The 24,204-nt window shown below is 40.2% G+C and overlaps 1 protein-coding gene across 1 annotated transcript in view; it reads left to right on the top strand.

Moving 5' to 3' along the window:
- The window catches only part of ERICH6 (glutamate rich 6), a 37,180-nt gene that overhangs the window by 9,362 nt on the left and 3,614 nt on the right, over positions 1-24,204 (top strand). Inside the window, exons 7-10 of the mRNA XM_069973892.1 lie at positions 2,286-2,353; positions 4,533-4,675; positions 10,849-10,934; positions 12,013-12,168. Of these exons, the coding sequence (XP_069829993.1) occupies positions 2,286-2,353; positions 4,533-4,675; positions 10,849-10,934; positions 12,013-12,168 (453 nt within the window). The remainder of the gene's footprint in view (positions 1-2,285; positions 2,354-4,532; positions 4,676-10,848; positions 10,935-12,012; positions 12,169-24,204) is intronic.

Here is a 24,204-nt window from a genome sequence, read left to right as displayed (position 1 = left end):
ATCAACTCTTTCTGCTCAAATGTTTATCCTGTGTAGTACTGGATGACTTCTATTCCTAACGTCTGCCTCCTGTGTTAAGGCACCTGATTTAATAGGGGGGCTTGCAGGGTCTCTGTGCATCAGCAGTTCTAGTGTTTTGCCATATGGCTTTCAACCATAGTTAGTATTATAGAGCTGTTCTGCCGTCAGCATTCTGCTGTAATGACCTCCAGTCTTCAGGAAAGGCATTGTGCTAGATTTTCAAAGATAGACATGAAATATATTTTTGTATGGCTTACAGGGGTTTTCCTCATGATAAACCATTAATCGTTGATGAGCAGTACCAATGAGCTGTTTGGGAAAGCCTTGGTGTGAGTGGGACTAGAAGCAGTTGGCTCCATTCACCAAATTGTGGCTGTGCTGGGTTACTGTTCCCACTCATGTGAAGAGGAATTAAGCTGCAATAACCAGGACTGGACACTACTAAGTGAACAAACCCAACTGCTTGCGCCCTCATTCACTGTGTGGTGCCGCAGCTGTCCAGAACAGCTCATTGGAAACAGCCGATATGAAAAAAACATTTTAAAAGGCTTGTCCAGATGTCTCCAAAAAATAAAAAGAGGAGCTGTAAATGTTCTGAAGAAGTCTAGTCTATCATCTATCAGTTGGCTGAGCTTTATTGCAAAACTGCACCAAAATGTGCATGGAAGCCCTCTTGACAGGAGTTACACCCAGTTTCTCGTAAGCCTCACCCCCTTATCGAGCAAGTTGGGAAAATGTCTAAAAAGTGTTAAAACAAGTCATGTAAGGTATTTTTGATGCAAACAGCACCAGACTTTTGTCCCAGACATTTGTATGTTTGTATCTCCCCCATGTCATAGATATTAATAACAGAAAGTATAAACTTTCATAGCTTTCCAGAGACATGGAGACTCTCTTACCATTCCTGCAGGTTCTCTGCACATGTTCAGAATTCTGCGTAGTTCCTAAAAATCAAGAACAATACTAAAATCGCACCAAGAGGCCACTCATTCAGCAGCCATATAGACATACAGTACATAAACCTGGGAAATGCAAAACATAGTTCCACCTGTGCATTATTGTAATTTCTGGTTTGTAATAGTGGGTATGCTTTAAAGCTCATCTGTTAATCTTTCACAACGCTTCTGAAAGCATAAAAACACATTTTTTATTAGCAGAACACCCCTTTTTGGACCTTTAAATTTTTTAGTCTTTCTGTTACCTCCTGTTCCTTGCTGGGAATTGATTTGAACCATTATTGTTGATTTATGAGACTACATCAACTTTCTTGTAGATGATCAGTTATTTGGTTCTGATTATTGTTCAGTTTAGAGAGTTTATAAAAATGTTATATATATATATATATATATATATATATATATATATATACCGTATATAATGCAAGGTCTCTCCTTTTCTGAGTAAATGAAACTTGAGGCTAGTGTACAATTGCATTAGATAAATAAAATATTCTACTATTTCAGCCCTGCATGAATGCAAGTAGAGAACAAGCGACTGCTAATAATTGCAGGAGAAGGCTGAATATGCTTTCACGCCAATCCCCGGTAATCTGGCCACATGAGGAAATGTTCCCACATACTGTATATGCTGCAGATTTTATGTGGAAATTTATATAAATAAATAGTTAAACAAATCTTCATTTTTTTATTGGTGAAGTCTAACATACAGAATGCATAAAGCTCCACAGAGGTAGACTCAGATGGGTATCTGAAACAAAGGGACAATCTCCCAACTCAGAAAAAAATACCTCCGTAACCATGACCAGCCCCCATAGCAGATACTCTATTAGATAAACAAAACACAACAATCACTGAACTCAGTGACTGAACAGCGAAAAAATCCAATGGAGTACTCATTTACGAGTCTCCACTGATTGCCCCCTACAAAATTTGAATATGCAAAGAAGGGGTCCTTGGAGCCTCAGTTACGAGTCTCAAAACACGGGAATAGCCAGATATCCCTCTCTCCAGAGAAGGAAGCCCGTCGCCAAGGGGTGCCTCCTAGTGGGGAGAGCACCAAACCACCCTGAGGACCTGAGGGACTACGTATCAGGGTGGTTTGGTACTCTATTAGATACATGCATTATGTTCATGTGTGCTACATGCATTAGAATAGATTTGTTAGCAATGGCAGAGCAGGGATTTAGGAATAACCCCAAATACCAACTGGTTACTGTTTTTCTTATGATGGAAAGGGATTCCATTCTTGCTACTTTTTTACTGTTTTACTGACTAAACCCTAAAGTAAGTATTATTCTTCCTCAGGCTGAGAGAAAGACATATGGCCAAAGTCTTTGAATCTGTAGTGACAGAGCCAACAACTATTAATGAATGTAAGTGCAAGCGATGCATTTAAATATCTGTCTGTCTATCTATCTATCTTTCTATCTAGAGTTCAAATCATGAAGCAGCACTCTTTAAAACGATGTGGGCGGGTGCCAGCAGATAGGTCTTGACTCCGGACCATGTGATTAACAAAGTAAAAATATTCCGTAGCACTTCAATTCAGGTGAAAAAATCCAAATTTATTTTGTGCAAAAAATCATATAAAGAACAGGTGCACAACACAGCAATGAACCTGTTCTTTATATGATTTTTTGCACAAAATAAATTTGTATTTTTTCACCTGAATGGAAGTGCTGCGGAATATTTTTATTTTCTATCTATCTATCTATCTATCTATCTATCTATCTATCTATCTATCTATCTATCTATCTATCTATCTATCTATCTATCTATCTATCTTTTAATCATCTGTGATCGATCATCTATCTATCTATCTCTCTCATATCTATGTATCTGTTATTTATTTATTTATCTATCTATCTTTCAATTATCTGAGATTGATCTATCTATTTATCTATCTATTGCTGATCTCTTTCATATATCTGGTATTTATCTATCTATATCTATCTGACATATTTTGATTTTATTTTTTTTCCCCTATTTCACAAATTAAGATAACAGGTCAGTAATGTCTAACCCTCTCATAAGACACTGTTGATATAGTGACACGTTTCCCTGTTCAGGTCTAAAATTAGATGTGTTTTAATCCAAAGTGTCCAGCAGTGTATGCCCAGCTGTAGCCCTATTTACACGCTACCTCTGTTCCAGACTATAAAAAAGCTTTATCCTCAGGATTACGTTACCATTACAAGAAGGGTCAGGGTATAATGGACTGTAGTTTGCAATATTTCTTTTGTTTGGATGGCTGATATGAGTAAATGAGTCAGAACTTTATTAGTGCCAGAATGCACTAAATTGCTTTATATTCATTTTATTGTGCAAGTGCATAATACAATAAGCTCCTCAGCTCATTTTTCAATGCGTATACTGTGATCAGCCTGTTCAGCGCAGTTATCGCTGCATGCCTTCTCTATAATCTTTGGAAGTGGCTAGTTACTGGGCACAACAGCTCTTACTGTTTATAATAGCTTTTTATTGGAGATATACAGTATTGTGCTGTAGGATATACAGTCACCATATAAACAGAAAATATGTCATAAACCAATTTATGGAAATTAGTGGTAAACTATGGTAACTAAGTTACCATTGTTGGCTTAAGTAGTTTAAGAGACCCTTGGAGCGACTATTAACATTATATTAGGGAATTGCATTATCAGCAATAACCTCATGTAATGTCCTAATTCCATTAACTTCTTTTACGTCTACTGGCAATCTGCTAAGGGCTCCTGGTAACTTCTAATTCTATTAACAAAATGTATCCTCCACTTATGGAAGCCATTGGTCTTCTAATAGACTACTATATGTCTAAAGAAATAGTGACCAGCACAATAAAATATGCTTTATGTGCTAAGGAGCAGGCAAGTTTCATTGTATGGTAAACCAGTGAACACAGATCTGTCATGTCTCCTATACTACCATATCTCATAAAAAATAGGAGTCAGAGAAAACCTCTGCACATAGAAGCCTGGGGTAAAATCTCACCCTGGTCAGCAATGGCACGGCGTTTGTATGTTCTTCTGATGATTAAATATATACTGTATAATTCCTTGTATTCATGGAGAGAAAGCTGTCAGTCACTGTACTTGGTGAGTCCAGGGAGCAGTTACACAGCTTTTACACTACAATAGAGTATCAGTTAATGTAAAACTATATATGCTACTCAGTCTCTGCTCTATCTTATCCTGTCTTCAAAGAGGTCAAAAGAAGTAACCTGTCTGAAGACCTGAGGCCTGTCTACTTCAGCAATGTTACATAATTGGCAGTAGAGGGCCATTAACACCCCTTTTACACAGTTGTTAAATCTGTCTGTTACATTTGTGGATTAATATCGATGGCCCCATAAACACACCTGTAAGTATGGACGTGTGTGCAGGTCTGGATCCATGCCACAAAAAATATCGGCGAGCTATAATAGCCATTTGTGTCACAGATTCCCTATCTTGAATAAAGGGGCCAGTGCCATTGCAGACAGGCGAAGGTATGTGTCCAAATGTTATCAAACAATAAATACAGCTATGCTTACTACTTTTTTCCTTTACATGGCAGATGGAAGGCCAATGAAAACCATTTCCTACCAGCTCTCCAGTGCCCCTCCTGCCACAGACAGCTGGACAATTCCTCCAGACAATGAAGATGGTGAAGAATTGTCTGATCAAGAGCCAGTCCTGTATGATTTCACTAGTGATATGGTAATGTTTGTCCTTTCAGTTTTTGTCCATTACTTGTAACATTTAAAGGAGAAGTCTGGCGAAAATTTTAAAGTATTGTATTGCCCCCCAAAAGTTATACAAATCACCAATATACACTTATTACCGGAAATGCACATAAAGTACTTTTTCCCTGCACTTACTACTACATCAAGGCTTCACTTCCTGCTGGAGAGGATGATGGCAGGGGGATGCTCAGTGTCCCTCCAGTGCCCTATGACCCTCAGTGTCCCCCTGCCATCTTCCTCTCCAGCAGCCACAGCCCGCACAGCTCTGGGAGTCGGGTCGTGACATCACAATTTTATCCAGGAAGTGAAGCCTTGATGCAGTAGTAAGTGCAGGGAAAAAAGCACTTTATATGCATTTCCCGTAATAAGTGTATATTATTGATTTGTATAACTTTTTGGGGGCAATACAATATTTTTGCTGGACTTCTCCTTTAAGGTCTGTTTTTATGTTTATTCTAATTTTATTTAAAATAGCAAAAATAAGATTACAAATTGCATACAATACAGTAAGATAAAAGTCTGTTATTTAGAAAAGCCTTACAGATTTTTTTTGTTATTCATTATGCAGCCAGTACATGTAATTCAGCTAGTTTCCCCTCATTTAGTTGTTTGTTTGTAAACAACCAAATCTGTCTTTTGTCAAATAATTTGTCAGATATCTGTTGGTGTAATAGAGCCCATAGACTGTTCCACTCAAAGGGTGGGTTCACACTACGGAATTCTCGCGGAGGAAAATGTGACCAGGCAACAGGTTAAAAAGTATTAGTAAAATACACACCACACAAAGAATACCAGTTAATTCCACCCACTGTAGAGCAAGACAGCAATGTTATCTCTGACTGTCCAACATCCTAAATAGCTCTGATATATTTTTCCTGAGTCACCTGAGTTATGAGGGAATAGTCCAGTTGTTATTCTGTACACACAGTATAGACAAGAAATTATTCTTTTCTCAAAGGAAGTATTCAGTCGATAAAGCACATACGTATGTGTCTCATACAATCACATTAGGATAATCTGCCCTGCAGGTATCATCTTCCAAGTGAGTCTACAAAATGAAGCCAATTATACATGTAGTTATTAGGATTTGTATTTCTTTAAAGATAATGTATACAGACACATTGTATTAGGGATGGAGAACCTGTGGCCCTTCAGCTGTTGCAAAACTACATTTCCCATCATATCCAGGCATGATGGGAATTCTTATTTTGCAACAGCTGCAGGTTTCCCCATCCCGGTATAGCCGTTTGGTAAGGCCACTAAATGCATACCTGTAATTTAAAATACAAAATATACAAACAATTAACCATGACTATAGAGAGGTACCTATATAGATGTCTATGTATGTGTTCCTTGTCAGCATGCCAGTGAAAAAAGACCCGTGCTACTACATGGACACAGCTGAATGTTTTTCATAAAGAGACGTTCTGTCCTATAAACATTGCTCTGCGTATATGGAATCCTATGGACCATGCTATTTTTTCTGTTGAATTCTTTTCTGTTGAAATCCTGTATGCCTTCTGATGAAATCAGAGAAATACAGAACTCCAGTAAAGGCCAGATAGTTGATTGTATGAAGGCGGAATACAGCTATGTTCATGGGCCCTTAGGGTACAGCTCCCACGTGGAGACCGATAGCAACATGATTTGACTGGCAGTAGCGTGGGCAGAATTGTGCGGACATTGGCCACTGCAGGTTGGCGTGATTTTGACCTTTCACTTAGTTTGAACATTTTCAATACTCTGCCCTCTAGACATTATTTACATGACCCCTTGAGAACCCCTTTATAAACATGTATTATTAGAAAATGTCATAAGGCAATCATGCTTGGAAAAGCAGCACATTTGAAAGCCCCGTCTCATATCATTGTGTACACAGAGTTATGATTACCTTGCCCTAAGACATAACCTTATGTTATAGCTCTACTGCACTGAATACACCTGAACGACTTACTGTCATATCTTAGCACAACAAAAGTAGACCACTTTACATCTAGGTAGAGGGATTTTTTAAATACTTGACATCTTTAGCAGTAACATCTTAATGGTTAAATAGCAAAAGCTGACAAGCTTTATTAAACACACTGGTTGACACCAAAATGTAGTGTCTATGGCCAACTGTACACAGTTACAACTGCAGTGCAAATGCATTCTATGTTTTTACCCTAATATACTAAGCAGAAGCTGGACAACTCTAAGAAAGAAGATAATCCATGCAAGAATCCATCACATATATCAAGCCTAAAGGCCCTATTACTCTTTATGATTATCTGCCTTACTAGGCTGATTACCGGCCGCTCAGGCCGATAATCGTTTAGTGTAATAAGCGCATGTTGAAAGAGCACGACATGTGCACAGATGGTCTGCTGTGCATTGCTCCGTGTAATATGAGCGGCAACAGCAGACCACCACTGACTTCAATGGGTGGCCCAAATGATCTAAGGATTGTTCGGGCGGCCCCTCCCGCTGCTCTCCACTTGCTGTCTGTGCATGTAATAGCACAGGCAGCGAGGGGAGAACGAGACGGAAGCAAGCGCTTTGCTGACAGGTTATTGTGACATGTATTAGAACCTTAAGGGTAGATTCACACGTAACAGATTTGCCGCGAGTCTGCAGCAAAATCCGCTGCAAATCCTGCTACTGTGATTTTCAATGGGGTTACATCCCCGCAGCGGAATTTTCATTCTGCTGCGGGTATGTAACGCTGCCCCCTTTAAGGCCCCCACCCCACCGCCCCCTCCTACAGCATAGATTACCTGGTCAGCGCCCCGGCTGCATGTGAGGCTCCCAGTTCCTGTCAGTCCCACTCAGCCAATCAGTGACTCTGGTGGGGTCGTGCACTGATTTGCTGCAGCCACGGCACAGAGCAGATATGCTGTGGGTTAAAGGACCGGCTGAATGAAAAAAAATTTCGCTGCTAACTCGTAGCGTGAAATACCCTGCGAATCCAGTACACGTGAAGCCACCCTTGTAGTGGCTGTAGTCACTCATTTAGTACCCACACCACAGTACCACCGCAGTTTTTGCTTTCAATGACTGAAATTGTGGTAAAAATTATTTGTGCAATCGTGTTATAAACGCAAAGGAGTGAATTTATTAAGACTGACAAACCCCTACGCCAGTCTTACATAAAGCCCCATCTCCATGCTGCGTTTACTTAGAGGCGCATCTGGGGATGCCACATGGCATTTGCAGAAATCTACACCAGCTCTGGAGGAAATCATGATAAATCAGGTGTGGGAGGGGGCTTACCCATCAGGGGAGTAGGTTAGACTTCAGGAAAATCTCTGCCTTTTTTTACAAAGTACGCTGGGTACAAGTTTGATAAATAAACCCCATAGTGTTTACCAGTTTTGGTAAATCTCCTCGACTCAAACTTAACTGAAAAATTACTTGTGGGAATGTATGATGCCCTGTGCTAATAAAGAGTGGCATATTTAAGCCAATTTTTTTGTGCAAGCTCCGTATTCGGACAAAAAACTGTGCAAAACGCTCGATTTTGCCACTTGCGCTGGTGCAGGAAATGATACATTTTTGTGTACAGTCACACTAGGGAATTTTTCTACTGCAGTTTTCTTTGGAAAGAGAACATATGTAAATCTAAGCTTGGCTGCTATAATGTAGGTGTTGAGATAGAGAATGACTTGTAAAGGCATTCATGACAAAAGTGGCCAATTCACGGTAAAAGCATTGCAAAACCACGTAGTGCCTCCCACCATTTTACTACCTTACATGTCACATAGGACAAAGCAGTTTTATTTCCAGTGGTAGCTAGGAGACTTATGAAAGCAGCTGTGAATAAAGAACTGGTCATACTTTACACTTAACATGAAACAGTTAAAAAATAAAGGAAATGATTTACACAGAATTCCCCAGCATAATATACTCGGGATCTCTCTCTCATTTTCTGTAATCCCACAGATAGTAGTGTAAACCTTTCCTTGTGTTTAGAAAATCTCCCAGACTTTTTCCTATATATTCAAAGTATAATAGAATGAGGCACATTAGCTGGACATAGTGATTTGTTGTGAGATATGCAGCCCACATTTGCTTCACTGCTAGGACCCTGTAGGCTTTTGTGGTACTAATGCTAATATGAACCCTACTTACTGCTGTGTGTACTTTTAACTTTTTCTTATTATATTTGTTCTTAGAACAAACAAAGTTACAGTATACACCACCATGTCTATTAAATCATTCATCCCCTTCATGGGAGTAAAACAGCAAAAAAAATGGCAGTGGTGGAGTCCTTACCTGCTGGACAACAATGGCACTCGATGGACCCTATTTCTTTAAAGAGGTTATCAGATTTCCATAATGGAGCTTGGACCTTTTGATGGAATCTGCAACAAAATCTCCAGCGCAGATGTTAACAAAGCTGTAAATGCAATTTTTTGACTCTGGAATAAAGTTTGTGTGCAAATTCAAAGCACAAAGGGTGGCTGCTTAGGTAGCAACTGGCAGCAGTGACTACTGTAGATCTTCTCAACTAGTGCTTCATGTACAAAAACTGGTGATTCCCATAGTATTCAGTCAGATCACTGCTTTTAGCTTTTTAATCAACTCTAGTAAAATAAATGCAAAAATTGGATTGGCTGTTATATATAACCCTGACGCATTGGGGGAGATTTATGAAAGGGTGTAAATATACACCTGGTGTAAACTGCCCACAGCTACCAATCACAGCTCAGCTTTCAGCTCTGGTAGAATATAAGAGGAGCTGTGATTGGTTCCGGTGGGCAGTTTACACCAGGTGTGTATTTACACCCTTTTATAAATCTTCCCCATTGGGTTTGACCAGTTTTAACATCTGATGCCACTAACCATACCATTCTTGCACTTTTTATGGGAGAGGTTCATCACTGATAGACAAGGGAATGTTAGGCTAACAGTGGGATGGCTATATGGGTTGCAGGGATGCCGCTAGGACCAAGCCTATAAATCCTAGGCCCCCCTCACCTCTTTAAAGGGTAAGTATAAAGTTTTGCAGGCAGCAGGATATGATGTGAAGAAACCTGCTGCAGCGCTCCTGCCACGCTCCTAATGCAATGCAGGCACGTGGCAGGTATAGATTTTTTCCAGCAGTGCTTCTAATTGCATTGATTGCACTAGTGTAAGAAATCGGGAGCGCAGCAGGAGCAGTGCAGCAGGTTTTTTCACAGTGTATCCTGCCGTCCGCAAAACTTTATAGTTACCCTTTAAGGTTTACTGTTTATGCTTGACCTGCTAAAATTTAGCTCCAGTGCTTTGCAATACATGAAGGTATGTGCAGTAGCACTGACAGGAGCAGAGGTGTCACACAGGTTAGTGGTCAGAGCAGTAAGGTCAGAAAACAAGAGGCTGCAATAACAAAATCAGAGGAGATCAGAAGTGTTTGTTTACCCCTTCCTCTCAATTTGGTATCTGTCTATGCTGTTCGCCAACAAGGTTAAAAAATAAATAATTTTTACCAATTTTAACTCTAATTAACTTTACATTCTTTTTTATAATTGTATTATATAAATTGGTTCTACCATTTGTAGCTATGGCCAAGGCAAGATTGGCATTAAGAGTAGCAGATCCTTATTTTACACGTAGGACTCTGACTGATGTTTTTAACTAATAATGTGTTTATATACAATTGAAGGGTAAACTAAAGGGTCATTTGGACCACCTATGGTAGTTTATTTCATGTAAGTCTATTACCCTTCTTTCAATCTGGCCTGTTTAGCAGTCAAAACCTTAGATGGGTATAGAGCCCAAGCCAACGTTTGCTTTGGGACTCGTGAACATTTAGCTCACATTCTAGTTATCATTTCCGGTTCTTTCTTAATAGTAAAGCAATTGTGCCAGTGTATATGAATGCAATGTGCAGTAATGTTACCATAAGGCCACTCTTATTTTGCAGCACAGGTGTTTTGGGTTCAGATCCCACCAAGGGCATCATCTGCATGGAGTTGTATGTTCGCTGTGCTTGCCTGGTTTCCTTACACTCCAGAGACCAAAAACATACTGGAAGTTTAATTTGGTATTTAGATTATGAGCCCCAGTGGGTATGGCAGCTGATATGAGTGATGTATGTCTCTGTAGAGAGCTGCAGAATATGGTGGCCTTACATAAATTGCAAATTAATAAATTATATGGAGACTGTTTCATGCTTTATTTCAGATGATGCCGGAGAGACTTGTCGAAAAATACTACAGGACAGGAAGGAAATTCCTCACAATTTTTCCAGATGGAACGGCACAGATTTTGTAAGTTTTGTACTCTAAATTTTATATTCTTTAAATTTTATAAACTGTATATTCTGTCTCATAATGGACACTAGCACACCAGTGTTATTAATATTTTTTCACTGACTTGTATGGTTCTGTTGCAGGTTGCAACAACAGCTGTTGTTTATTGACAGTGGCCATTTGAATTGGTGTATTAAACAACGGCCGAATTGTATATATTCTGTATACACTGTGGCTGTTGTTCTCTGCTGCCATACAGAAATACTGAAATTTCTATTTTGTGCGGCCACTATTTAGTGAACAGCGGCCATACAAGATAGCCTGTGCACACAATGTAATGTGCAGCTCCCTGCCATACTTTACATTGTGCTCTACGGCTAATTGGCATGCGGGAACACCCAAATGTGCATCTGTTGACACTGCAAACAGCGGCCATGTCAAACAACGGCCAATGTTCATACAGCTTGTGAACATGGCCTTAAAGGAGACCTGTCACCCCCCGCACCGGGGTGACAGGCTCCCGACCCCCAGATAGATCCCCTTATACTTACCTCATGTCGCTGAGTCCCGCTGCCGGAGCCGGTCCCGGGACGGAGATATCCCGGTGAGAAGTCGGCGCGCGCGCGCTGTGGAGAGAGGTCTGGCGTCCATACAGAATGAATGGAGCCGTGCGCGCGCAGCAGAGATGAGTCCGGCTCCATTCATTCTCTATGGACGCTGGACTCATCTCCACAGCGCGCGCGCCGGCTTCTCACTGGGATATCTCCGTCCCGGGACCAGCTCCGGCAGCGGGACTCAGCGACATGAGGTAAGTATAAGGGGATCTATCTGGGGGTCGGGAGCCTGTCACCCCGGCGCGGGGGGTGACAGGTCCTCTTTAAGGTGTATGGAAACTCCTGACTTTATCTGTACAAATATAGTACTCTCTATGTATATAATACTCTACTCTTTACTAATACACATGCTATAGGAAGGGAAATAGCAGAGACTTCTTTGCAGCCAGACAAAAGGCGGTGTAGAATATTTTAGGGACCACTGTCTGTTACGTGTATAACGAGTATTGATAAGATTATTGGTTATTGGTTTCATCTTGCAGCTATCCTTCTGGTAACCTGGCTATTATTGTTATCCCACGTAAAATCCAAGAATCAATCTGCATTGTCCAAGAAGATAAAGAGGACGCCGCTGACATCCTAGCAGTGTTTGGATCTTCTGGAAAAGCGACTTGCTACCACTCAAACAGAAATGTGTGGTATGATGCATTAACTCTTCTTCTGGCTTCCATAGTCCACATGTACATTTTATCTATTATGGCCCAGTACTATCCGATGGGCTTTCTGATTCCTTTTGGTTCAATAAGGCATGCTGTGATCAAAGTCATTAGGCTTGTGGGTAATGCTAAAATGCCCAGATATTGATAGGAGCCAGCTCCCTGCTGACTGTTGCAGATCAGCACATTCACAGCATTTGCACTCTTCCAGTGCTGCTAATATTATCCGAGCTGGCAGCCTTCCAAAGCCTAGAGCGAGTGTTAACATAGCTCCCCTGGCAGACAGATTGTGTTATGTTGTAGATGATCATTAAAATACTGTTTCTTGGAAGTGAACAAGACATAAGCAATAATAAAAAGTACATATATACTTATACATACAGCATATGCATTTACAAGTGGAAATTCTCTTCAGTGTTCTAATGATCATAAAAGACATTTACATGGTTATACTTTAAAGTGTCGTTAAAATTTTTTTTGCAGAAATCAATAGTCCAGGCGATTTTAAGAAACTTTGTAATTGGGTTTATTAGCCAAATATGCCAATATCTGCATGTAAAAAGCCTTTTCCCAGGTCCCCCCTCCTCTCCTTTCTGTCATCCACTCCTCAGAATCAGGAAATCTCGACTGTTTTTTCATCAGTCGGATCTGTCTGGTCTATGAAGAGGGGAGAGGGGAGGGGGAAGGTATCGAGATTAGCGGGCAACTGAGAGCGGAGAACAAAGGATTGCTCAGCAGGGGAGCTATTCAGAGCCTTAATTAGAGATCAGAGAAGTCGGTGGTGACTGTCAGAGGAGAGAGCCCGCAATGTGAATGTAAATTAACTCATTGTTGTCCTGTTTTGCTGCTTTTACTCTCTCTCTCCATAGGAAAACCATAAAGACAGGAGGGAGAGCTTCAAACTGCTTTTTAATGATAAAAATTCATTTTTCGGCTAATAAACCCAATTACAAAGTTTCTTAACCCCTTCGGGACCAGGCTAATTTTCGTTTTTGCGTTTTCGTTTTTTCCTCCTTGTGCTTAAAAGGCCATAGCACTTGCATTTTTACACCTACAGACCCACATGAGCCCTTATTTTTTGCGTCACTAATTGTACTTTGAAATGACAGGCTGAATTTTTGCATAAAGTATACTACGAAACCAGAAAAAAATTCAAAGTGTGGTGAAATTGAAAAAAAAAACGCATTTCTTTTATTTGGGGGGAATGTGTTTTTACGCCATTTGCCCTGGGGTAAAACTGACTTGTTATGCATGTTCCTCAAGTCGTTACGATTAAAACGATATATAACATGTATAACTTATATTGTATCTGATGGCCTGTAAAAATTCAAACCATTGTTAACAAATATACGTTCCTTAAAATCGCTCTATTCCCAGGCTTATAGCGCTTTTATCCTTTAGTCTATGGGGCTGTATGAGGTGTCATTTTTTGCGCCATGATGTTTACTTTCTATCGATACCTTGATTGCGCATATACGACTTTTTGATCGCTTTTTATTACATTTTTTCTGGATTTGATGCGACCAAAAATGCGCAATTTTGCACTTTGGGATTTTTTTGCGCTGATGCCGTTTACCGTGCGAGATCAGGAATGTGATTAATTAATAGTTTGGGCGATTACGCACGCGCCAATAGCAAACATGTTTATTTATTTATTTGTTTACTTTTATTTATAACCTGGGAAAAGGGGGGTGATATATATACTTTGATCTCTCATTGAGATCTTTGCTGTATAGATATACAGCAAAGATCAATGAGATCGGCACTCGTTTGCTTTCGGCTGCTGCAGCCGAATACAAACGAGTGCCGAGCCGCGGACGGCGCCATCTTGGACGAGTCCCCGGCCGGCATCAGACAGGGAGATCGCTCAGACAGGGTGATCTCCGCTACTAGACACCAGGGAAGTGCTGCAGCCGGTAATGGGATGCAGCTGTCATGTTTGACAGCTGCGTCTGATTACTGTATTAGCGGGCACGGTGATCGGACCGTGCCTGCTAATACCGGCGGTCCTGGGCTACAATAGGCACCCGGGACCGCCGCGGTTCAGAGCGGTGTCGCCGCACGGCCCCGCTCTGAACGCCTGCACCCGCACGAGGACGTACAGTTACGTCCTCGTGCGGGAAAGGGTTAAAATCGCCTGTACTAATGATTTTTGCAATAAAAATTTTAACGACAGTGACACTTTAACCTTTTCAGCCCCAGTGGTCATTCATTCATTAAATAAATAAATATAGAAAAGTTCGGGGAAATGTATCAAAGTTTTACACCTGGTACAAAAGGTGAAATGTCTTGCACAAGCCCAGTTTTGCACAAAAAATTGCAATTATTTATGATTTTACACCACACTCTTCAAGTGGGTAGCACTTGGCATAAAGTGAGCCAGTTTAGTAGCAAAAAGGGCAAAGATGTCAGTTACAGGCACTCAAGAAAGCCACATATTTGCCAGAAATATTAACAGGTGTGCACCTTTTAATTAACCTAGTGAATCTAACACAGAAGGGATTTTACTTTAAAGTGACACTGTCACCCCCTTCGTGCATTCTGACATCTCTACACAGGTGTAAAGGGTAAATTTAGCGTTTTTCATACCTTATTTCATATCATACATCATGGTGTTTGTTCAAGTAAAAAGTGTCCTTTTATCAACTGCAGATTGTATTAAGTGGGCGTGGCCTCGCGGCATTAGCACCGCTTAGCCCCAACCCCTTGACGCCCATTGGTTGGCCGTCGTAAAGGGGGTGGGGTCTAGACCTTTGGCCCAGCCTGTTCCAATGGCCGGAGAGGGGGCAGGGCTAACCGTGCTGTTGTGGGCGGGGCAAGTGTTGCTTATGCCGTGAAGCCACGCCCACTTAATACAATCTGCAGTTGATAAAAACACCATGACGTATGATATGAAATAAGGTATGAAAAACGCTAAATTTTCCCTTTACACCTGTGTAGAGATGTCAGAATGCACAAAGGGGTTATCCAGCATTAGAAAAACATGGCCACTTTCTTCCAGAGACACCACCACTCCTGCCTCCAGTTTGGATGGGGTTTTGCAACTCAGTTCCTTTGAAGTGAATGGAGCTTATTTCCAAACCACACCTTAACTAGAGACAAGAGTTGTGCTGTCTCTTGTTTTTCTTTTCTTTTTTTTTTTTCAAATGAGAATTTTTTTGATCTTTCACAAAGAGAAAAGCAACACTTTTACTACATATTGCATATCATCAGTCTATGAAATGGTATAGATGTACAAATGCAATACAAGTACCAGCTAATGAACAGTGAGAGGTGATACATGTTAAATAACACATCAGGCTGGGATTTGTAGGAAGGGGGTGAGGGAGGGAACAGCCTTCCCTCAACAGAGGAGAAGGGCAAGGGCGGGCAGGGAAAGCGGATAGGGGAGGGGTACCAAGAGAACTAGAAGTCAACCAAGTAACCGTAGACCAGCCACGCTGCAAGTTGAGCGCAAAGCACTAGTAAAGTTTTACACCAGTATAAAAATCGGGTGAGAGACAGAAGCCTGTCTAAGGGCCCTATTCCACGGGACGATTATCGTTCGCATAATCGTTAATGATAAATGATCCAAACAACTGCTATTACGAAAGACCTGAAATCGTTCACCCATTAACATGGAAAAATAATCGTTACTTATGATCGTTCTTGCGGTTGTCTTGTCGTCGCTATTGCGTTCGTCACTACTGCGAACGACTTTTTATTCAATGCGAACGATTTGCGAACAAGCAACAATAAAAATAGGTCCAGGTCTTATTAAACTATCAACGATTTCTCGTTCGGTTGTTAGTCGTTAACTGCAAACGAACAATTAATGTTTAGATTTGAACGATTTAACGATAATCTGAATGATAATCGTCCGGTGGAATAGGGCCCTAAATAACACTCACGAGGACCAGTGGCCATGTTTTTCTACTGCGGGGTAATGCTGGTGTCTCTGGCAAAAGAGACTGATGAGCTCATCAGTCACTGATGGGTAAGGTGCACTGCACAGTGAATGGGGTCAGAAGCAGTTGTCTCCATTCACTTTGGCTTTTAGCGGTGGCTACGTCTAACTGCAGCAAACTCCTATTCACTGTATTTTGGCCAGAAAACCACTTCAAGACTAACATATGAAACGTTTCTAGTAAATTTCCCCTATTGTGTCTAAAAGGTGTGTTTATCTCTAAATTCTTTCGTCTAAAAGCCATAAATATCAATAGCTGTCAGCCAATGTTCTTTTAGCTAACAGTTATGTCCCGAGAAGCCTATACAAATGGATGTCACAGGTGTTTATCTCTGAATAAGGTTTTTTCACGCCACATTTTTTGTAGAATATGGCAGGGGTATATGTTGGAAGATTCCCCGGTGTATCCCTCTGCTGTATAAACATGACAGAAGCCACTTTATCAAATGCATCATACAGAAATGTATACTGAGTGGTATATGTTTTACAGAATTATTCTTTTTACATCTGAACAAACTGACACATTGCCGGCCCTGTCGGGTCATTGGGGTTTATGGATATGGAGATTTTCCGATGCAAACGGCTAACTGATTCCCCAAATGTGGTGTGAAAAGAGCCTTAGGGCCCTATTTCACCGAACGATTATCGTTTGCATAATCGTTAACGATTAACGATCTCAAACGACCGCTATTGTGAAAGACCTGAAAACTTTCACTCATTTCCATGGAATGATAATCGTTACTTATGATCGTATTTGCGATTGTTTTGTCTTCGCTATTTCTTCGCTATTGCGTTCGTATCTACTGTAAACGACCGACATCTTATTCAATGCGAACGATTTGCGAACGAGCAACGATAAAAATCCAGGTCCAGGTCTTATAAAGTGATCAACGATTACTCATTCGGTCGTTAATCGTTAACTGCATTTCAACTGAACGATTATCGTTTAGATTCGAACGATTTAACGATAATCTAAACGATTATCGTCCGGTGGAATAGGGCCCTTAGTCTGGGAGTTCAGACCCATGCTATTGCTGGAAGAAGCATTTAACCCGCTGATATGTCCCTATAGCCCAAGGGTGCTGAGAATTAAGGTAAGTATCGTACCGTTATTCCTGTGCCGTTTCAGTGTACTTTGTAGATTATTCCTTTTGCTAATGAGGTGGTTGGGTGCCCTGGAGGCGGGCCTACTGCCCTCAGTGCACCTATCTGCCCACCCCTTTAATGAATATTCATTTGGCGCTCTTCAGTGATGCACACTGGAGTGATGTCACTGCACAGTGTCGTATGAATATTCATTAGAAGGGCTTGAGTGGATCTGTGCAGTGCACCAACAAGGCTTATTAGCATATGGATTAAACTACAAAGTACACGGAAACAAGGCAGAGAACTGAAACAATGCAGAGAATAAAGGTAAGGAACTTACCGTGCGATATAGGGACATATCAGCAGGTTAGATGCTTCTAACCCGCTGATAGTTTCCCTTCAATACTGGCAGCAAGTTATATATGATATCTAGGCACTGAAGCACCATCAGAGGAAATGTAAAGGTGTCGTCAGTCAGTAGTGGCATTTGTCCCTAAATATAACCTTTGACACCCGGCACATATACAGTGTTTAGATCATAACACGTGCCACATACAGTAATGACAGAAGTGAGACTTACATTGTCTGGTCGTGTATGATCACTGATGAACATTGAGCGGTGAATTATAAGGTATAGCTGACTCATGAGACTACTGTTCATCTGACACTGTCTGGTTAGAGATACCCTGCTCCAGTATTAGCCTGCTCTGCTTTTACTGCTCCCACTGCTGCAGAAATGTAATCTTGTATCTCATATAAAAACAGTCAGTCATCTGTCATCTGCAGAATTTCTGCTTAATACTAATATCATTTTGCTGTATTTTTAGAAAAGATTCATAACCAAGTTTTCTAACATTCAACTGCAAGAATAACTCAATATATATAAAATATTGTATATCTGACTTGGTATATGGATTGCTTAGAAAGACAGCCACCCCAGAGCCATATGCATGTAAATTCACACTACATGAATTCAATATAAAAGCACTGACTGAATGTACACTTTAGAATTTGATGAAATAATATCTTCATGAAAATTATTAACCTAAACCATAGCATTAAATGTTATCGACTCTTATGCCTTATACTACTGCCCAGTATCCTTCTAGTAACATAAAATTCATATAGAAAAGTAACTATTTGCTTTGGAGTTCTCTTCAGCCTTGCTGAAATAATAAGTATGCTTTAAAGGGTACAAACACACACACCGTATATGCAGCAGATACGCAGCAAATACGCAGCAGATTTGATGGTGCAGATTTGATGCTGTGTTCAGTTATTTAGATCTAATCTGCTGCGTATCTGCTGCGTATAGCAGCAGTAAATACGCTGCGTATACGGTGTGTGTGTTTGTACCCTAAAGGTGCTTTCTTTTTTCATTGCCCCAATACTCGTTTACAGCATGAGTTCGTAGTTTAACTTCCTTGAGGCAGATTTATTTAGGAGATTAAAGGGATATTCCCTTGTCTCTAAATCACAGGTTCCTGACCCCCTTCAGCTTGTTTGCCATGGCCTGAGGAGGCCATGAAGCTGGAAACAGCTAAAGTGGGTAAGTTATACAACATGCCTAACTCCTATTCCTGGCATTCTTTTTTTTTACAACGTTAACAGTACAGGATAAATATAGGATAACATTTTATAGATGCAGAGAAATTGACTAACTTTCAGTTGCATGTAAAAGCAAGTGTACTTACTTGGATTTCTGCATTGATTACTAATAAAATGCTGTCTGTTTCTTACAGCTATGGCAAGCAAACACTTGTGTAATCACAGACCCGCTCCTCATGCCGTACTGCTGCTGCACAGTGCTGCAGTACAGGGTGGTTTCTGCACAGTTCTTGCTTAATAAATCGTAACTATAAGTAATATGTTCTAATCTAATACCGCTTCACACCCAATGAGATCACGTTCTAGCTCTACTTTTTACACTTCTTTTTCCTTCCTAGAGTAGCCAGTTAGGGACCATGGTGCAAGAGGCTGTGAAAGCCAGCTCCCATGGAAGCATTTTTCTCCTTAAGTACAAAATCATGTATATATATATATATATATATATATATATATATATATATATAGTGGTACCTTGGTTTAAGAGTAACTTGGATTGAGAGCATTTTGCAAGAGGAGCTCAGAGTTTTTCAGAATTGTAACTTGGTTTAAAGCATTGCTTTGGTTTAAGAGCTCCCTGTACTGGATGGGAGTGGGAGTGGGGGAGGTGCATGGCCTGCAATAGCGTGGTCTACAGCACTGTACTCTGACCCAGGAAGTCTCCCTCACTTTCCAAATCATAGCAGATCCACTTCCGGCTGGGACCTGCATCAGGGGACAGGACTGTGGAGGTAATCTCTTTATAGCTGTAACCCCTCACTCCCCGGACAGAGTGCTTCTATACTGTGCCTACATCTGCCCTGCTTATTCCCTGCAGTCAGCCCTTGCCTGCACTCACAATAAGCTATACACACTGCTGCTATAATGTGCCTGCACTTACACTCAACTATTCATACTGCTGCTATAATGTGCCTGCACTTGCACTCAACTATTCATACTGCCGCTATAATGTGCCTGCACTTACACTCAGCCATTCAAAGTGCTGTATATAAATTTTCTGTCACTGTCCTCCTGCACAGCTCTGTGATTCTCACTTCCTGATTGGTCCATGCTGAACACACACTCCTTCCCCATTGCTGTCATGTGACCACACAGACTTCTGACAGCAGCCCTGCTTCTCTAGTCTAACCTGTTGTACTACGCTACTGTATTATGGGGATCTGCAGTTCCATCCTGTATCTACAAACTGCTGCTGTTTTTTCCAGGTTTATGCTCTTACTATACATTATACTGCACATGCTGATTGCTATACTTTACAGTGACTTATAATATAATATATTCAGCTGTTTCTAAATGTTTGTTTAATCTGTTCTACATGTTCTTCAGAATAAAAGAAATCATTATTTTTGGGGCGTGGGACCGATTATCAGTGATTTCTTTTGGGAAAATTTGCTTTGGTTTAAGAGTGATTTGGATTACAAGCACAGTCCCGGAACGAATTATGCTCGTAATCCAAGGTACCACTGAACATATATTTTAGGCAGCTGTGGGAATAATAAGCTTGCGAAAATAGAAGTTTTAATTGTTTATTTTTACCAGTTAATAAAATGCAAAGTGAATGAACGGGAGAGAAATCAAAGTAAGATCAGTATTTGGTATGGCCATCCTTTACCCTGAAAACAGCATCAATTCTAGGTAATTTAGGTAGACTTGCTTAAAACCTTCTGTCTTTTCAGGTATGTTTCTGGTTGTTGTTTCTCTACAGAATAAGGCTATGTTTTCACGATGTTCAAAAGAAAAAAAGGCATCCACTTTTTCTATTAAAAAAGACATCCGTTTTTGCCGCGATTCAATTGACTTCAATGCAATGCATTGAAGTCAATGGAATGACGGACGTCCAATGCACAAAGTGTGTTACATACTGGACGTTGTCTGTGCGGACGTCAAAATAATGATCATGACAATTATTTTTGGACGTCTTTTGCAAACACCAGACGTTATTTTTTAGTCGATCACACACAGTTTTTCTTTATTCACCGTCCTTTTACAGTTTTTACTATTAAATTCAATAGACTTTTAAATTAAAATCACACCCAAAGGGAAATATGTTCGCTTAAACTAGAATAATGTACCAACAGCTGGCATTGCACTGGTGGCCAAACAACGAAATGACAGACATCATTTATTCTATTTAAAAATGGAGAGGAAAAAATATAGTGGAAACATAGCCTATATACATACTTAGATTTAGGAAGAGCAGGATGTATATTATGCAGTATCCAGTCTCTGCCTCATCTTCTTTACATAAGAAGCAGTGGATAGAACAGCACCTGGGTGTTCTCAGCCACCCTAGTGATTGTCCATGAGTGGACATAGCTAAAATAAACTGTGAGTCTGCCAATACCGTTATATGGACAAATATCTTGGGATCCTTTTATTTTCCATGAATTTTACAATATTAATATTTTTATGTGCAGATGTGAGATTTTGCTGTTTTCCCTAGGTAAACATAAATTAATATAATTTGAATAGATATGTTCCTTATAGATATAAGTCTGCCCTATGTTTGCAAAGGAACTGTATTGGAAGCTTGCATAAGAACATTATGTGAACCCAAGGGCATATTATAATCAATCACATTTATAAGGCAGAACTAAGCAGCAGAATATATTTTTAGCAATATGGAAGTAAAAGGACCTATAGTTTTATAAGAACTATATCCTTGTTTTATAATATCTCAAAAAATAAGGTCTTTGTGTGCTTATGGTCATATTGTAAATTTCTTGCCAGGGGAAATGTCATTCAGATGATACATTAACAATCCATACTTGGAAAAGGGCATTTACAATACTGCATGCACTTAGTAATATCATCTCTTATCAAGAGCGAATAAAATATTTACCCTGCCACCTTAATGTTCTCATGCTTTATTGTGGCTTATTACTTTAACCCCTTCCTAAATGCTGACAGTAAAATTGTGAATTGTGCCCTTACTAATGGCAGAAATAATATTTACATTGCTGGTTTCAATGGCAAATTACACATAAGTAGATAGATTTAGAAAAGTGTGACATAGGTCTAAAAAAAATAAGACCTGTGAGGAAAACTACCCTTATATCTGCATTTAAGCAGATACAGTAACACACAGAGTTCTTGGTGTCACTGGATCTGGTTCTGCTGACTTTTTAAGTCTACGAGAACATGGTATTGAAAGGATTATTGTCCATAGGTATGTATCTGGCAGACTTATACAAAAAAAAAAAAAGAATAAAAATTTAGCTGCAGTTCTTGATTAAATGTATGATATGTATTTTATGCTTCTAAGAGAAATCCCAGAATTTGTACAATTTATATTACGGTAGGTGTGTGGAGGAATTTATAAATGTTTACAAGCAGGGTAAAAAGTTTCAAATTTTTACACAACTCTCTTATTTGTACAGCAAAAAAAAAAAAATAATAATTTTTTTCAGATAAATGGGGCGTAAACATTTGCAACTTTTAAATTAGAAAACGGACGTGTAAATCTTGATTAATTCCCCCCTATGGGGTGTTGTTTTAGTCCAAATGATTGATGCATATGGAAGTAAGGAGGTGGAAGGTGCAGGTTAGAGGCATGGAGATATATTTTTTCCCAAGCCATTGGTTTTATGATGAATAACAGTGAGATACAGGTTTTTGTCTTTACTGCAGAAGCATCCTAATGGGGTTATCCTTTAAGATGTTACTGAAACAGCACCTCTGTCTTTCACTTGAACTCTTTCACTTACTCCCTGACTCACAGTAAAGACAGCAACAGGAGCACTTACATGGCCTTTGCAGTTATTGGGCCCTCTTGTCCTCAGCTAACTATGTGTAGCCACTGAAGCATTTCCTGGCACCTTCTTTAGCAATAGGCTTGTCCTGGTCTACTGGGTTCCAATACACATCAGTCTCTCATTCTTGATCATGGTTGACGAGACTCTTCAGGATTCTGCCATTCACACGCTAGCTGCAGTAGTTTATCCTGCACACAGTTGCATTTTATGTGAAGTAGACCCCATGGGAAAGATGCAAAAACCTACAAACACAATCTCCCAGGCATGTGAACAACCTTTTGCTCCAGGCAGCCACAGGAGCCATTCATGAAACCAGATAACCATGACAACCAACCCCCTAGCATGTAAGGTAGGACACCAGTATTACATTAAAGGAGAAATTTCAGCAGGTTAGATATGTCCCTATTGCACAGGAGACACAGAGGCGGAAGGTATGTCTCTTACCTTCCTCCTCGGCACCGTTCCAGTGCAGTTAGTCATGTGCTGCATATTGAGGTAAGACCGTTAAAAGCACTGGGGGGGACTGTTAGGAGCACGGCTCCGCTCCTATATCACAGATCTGCCCCCACTAATGATAATTAATGATAATGATTAATGATAATGAATGAAGCAGGGGCGGATCAGCACTATTAGGGCGGACTTAGCTCCTAAACATCTCCCTGAACCGTGGACTAACTGCACCAGAACAGTGCAGAGGAGGAAGGTAGGAGATGGACCTTCCTCCACATTGTCTCTTGTGCAATAGGGACATAAGATTCATCTAACCTGCTGATAGTTCACCTTTAATACCTATTATTATCCCCTTCATTATCTTTACTTTAAAACTATACATTTATTTCAAAAAAGTTATATTGCAAAATAATATAACTTTATTAAAGGAATTTATTAGAAGAAAAAAATATCGGGAGTACCCTTATAGTAACAGAATAGTAACAGAAACATTGTACATTTCCTGTAATCAGCTGTCGGCCATGCATCTCCTGTTACATAGGATGAGAGATGTCCAGCCAACGGCAGATTATTTTTTAAAAATGTTTAAAGACAGCAACCAGACGTTTTCACGCTTGTCTGCTGATCACTCTCTGTATTACATGGGGAGATATCTACCTGATTTGGCAGATAACCCTTTATGTGTAATAGAACCATTAGACTGCCTCCAGGGACCAAACATAACAGAACCTACACGATTCATACTGTATTTTGACCATCCCTTAAGTTTGAATACAGTGGTCCCTCAACATACAATATTAATTGTTGGAAATATTGTATGTTGAGACCAGTCCTTACATACAACAGTCAGAAAGTGATTTACAGACTCCAGTACCTCTTTCTGAGTAGAGGACTGGAGCATTTTCAGGGTCCTGTACAGATCACACAGGGTCCCAGAAAAATAAAATGAAGCTGCCCTCACCTGGTGCCTAAAGGAGCAGCTCAAGCTGGCATGTAGTATTACACTTTACTCTGGAGAATCACTACTAGACAGCCAACCAGTGCATGCATTTCAGTAATACTGAGGTTTTACTTGTAAAATGGCCAGTTTAATTGGTTGATTATCTAGGTATTTACATGTGCCGCAGATCCTGACTGTCCATAGTATTGTATGTTGAGTCTGGTCTCAAGTTATGA

This window comes from Dendropsophus ebraccatus, chromosome 6 (assembly GCF_027789765.1).
Source record: "Dendropsophus ebraccatus isolate aDenEbr1 chromosome 6, aDenEbr1.pat, whole genome shotgun sequence".
Taxonomy (NCBI): domain Eukaryota; kingdom Metazoa; phylum Chordata; class Amphibia; order Anura; family Hylidae; genus Dendropsophus; species Dendropsophus ebraccatus.
Note: the sequence above shows the minus strand (reverse complement) of the source record. Positions and strands in the feature narration are given on the sequence as shown.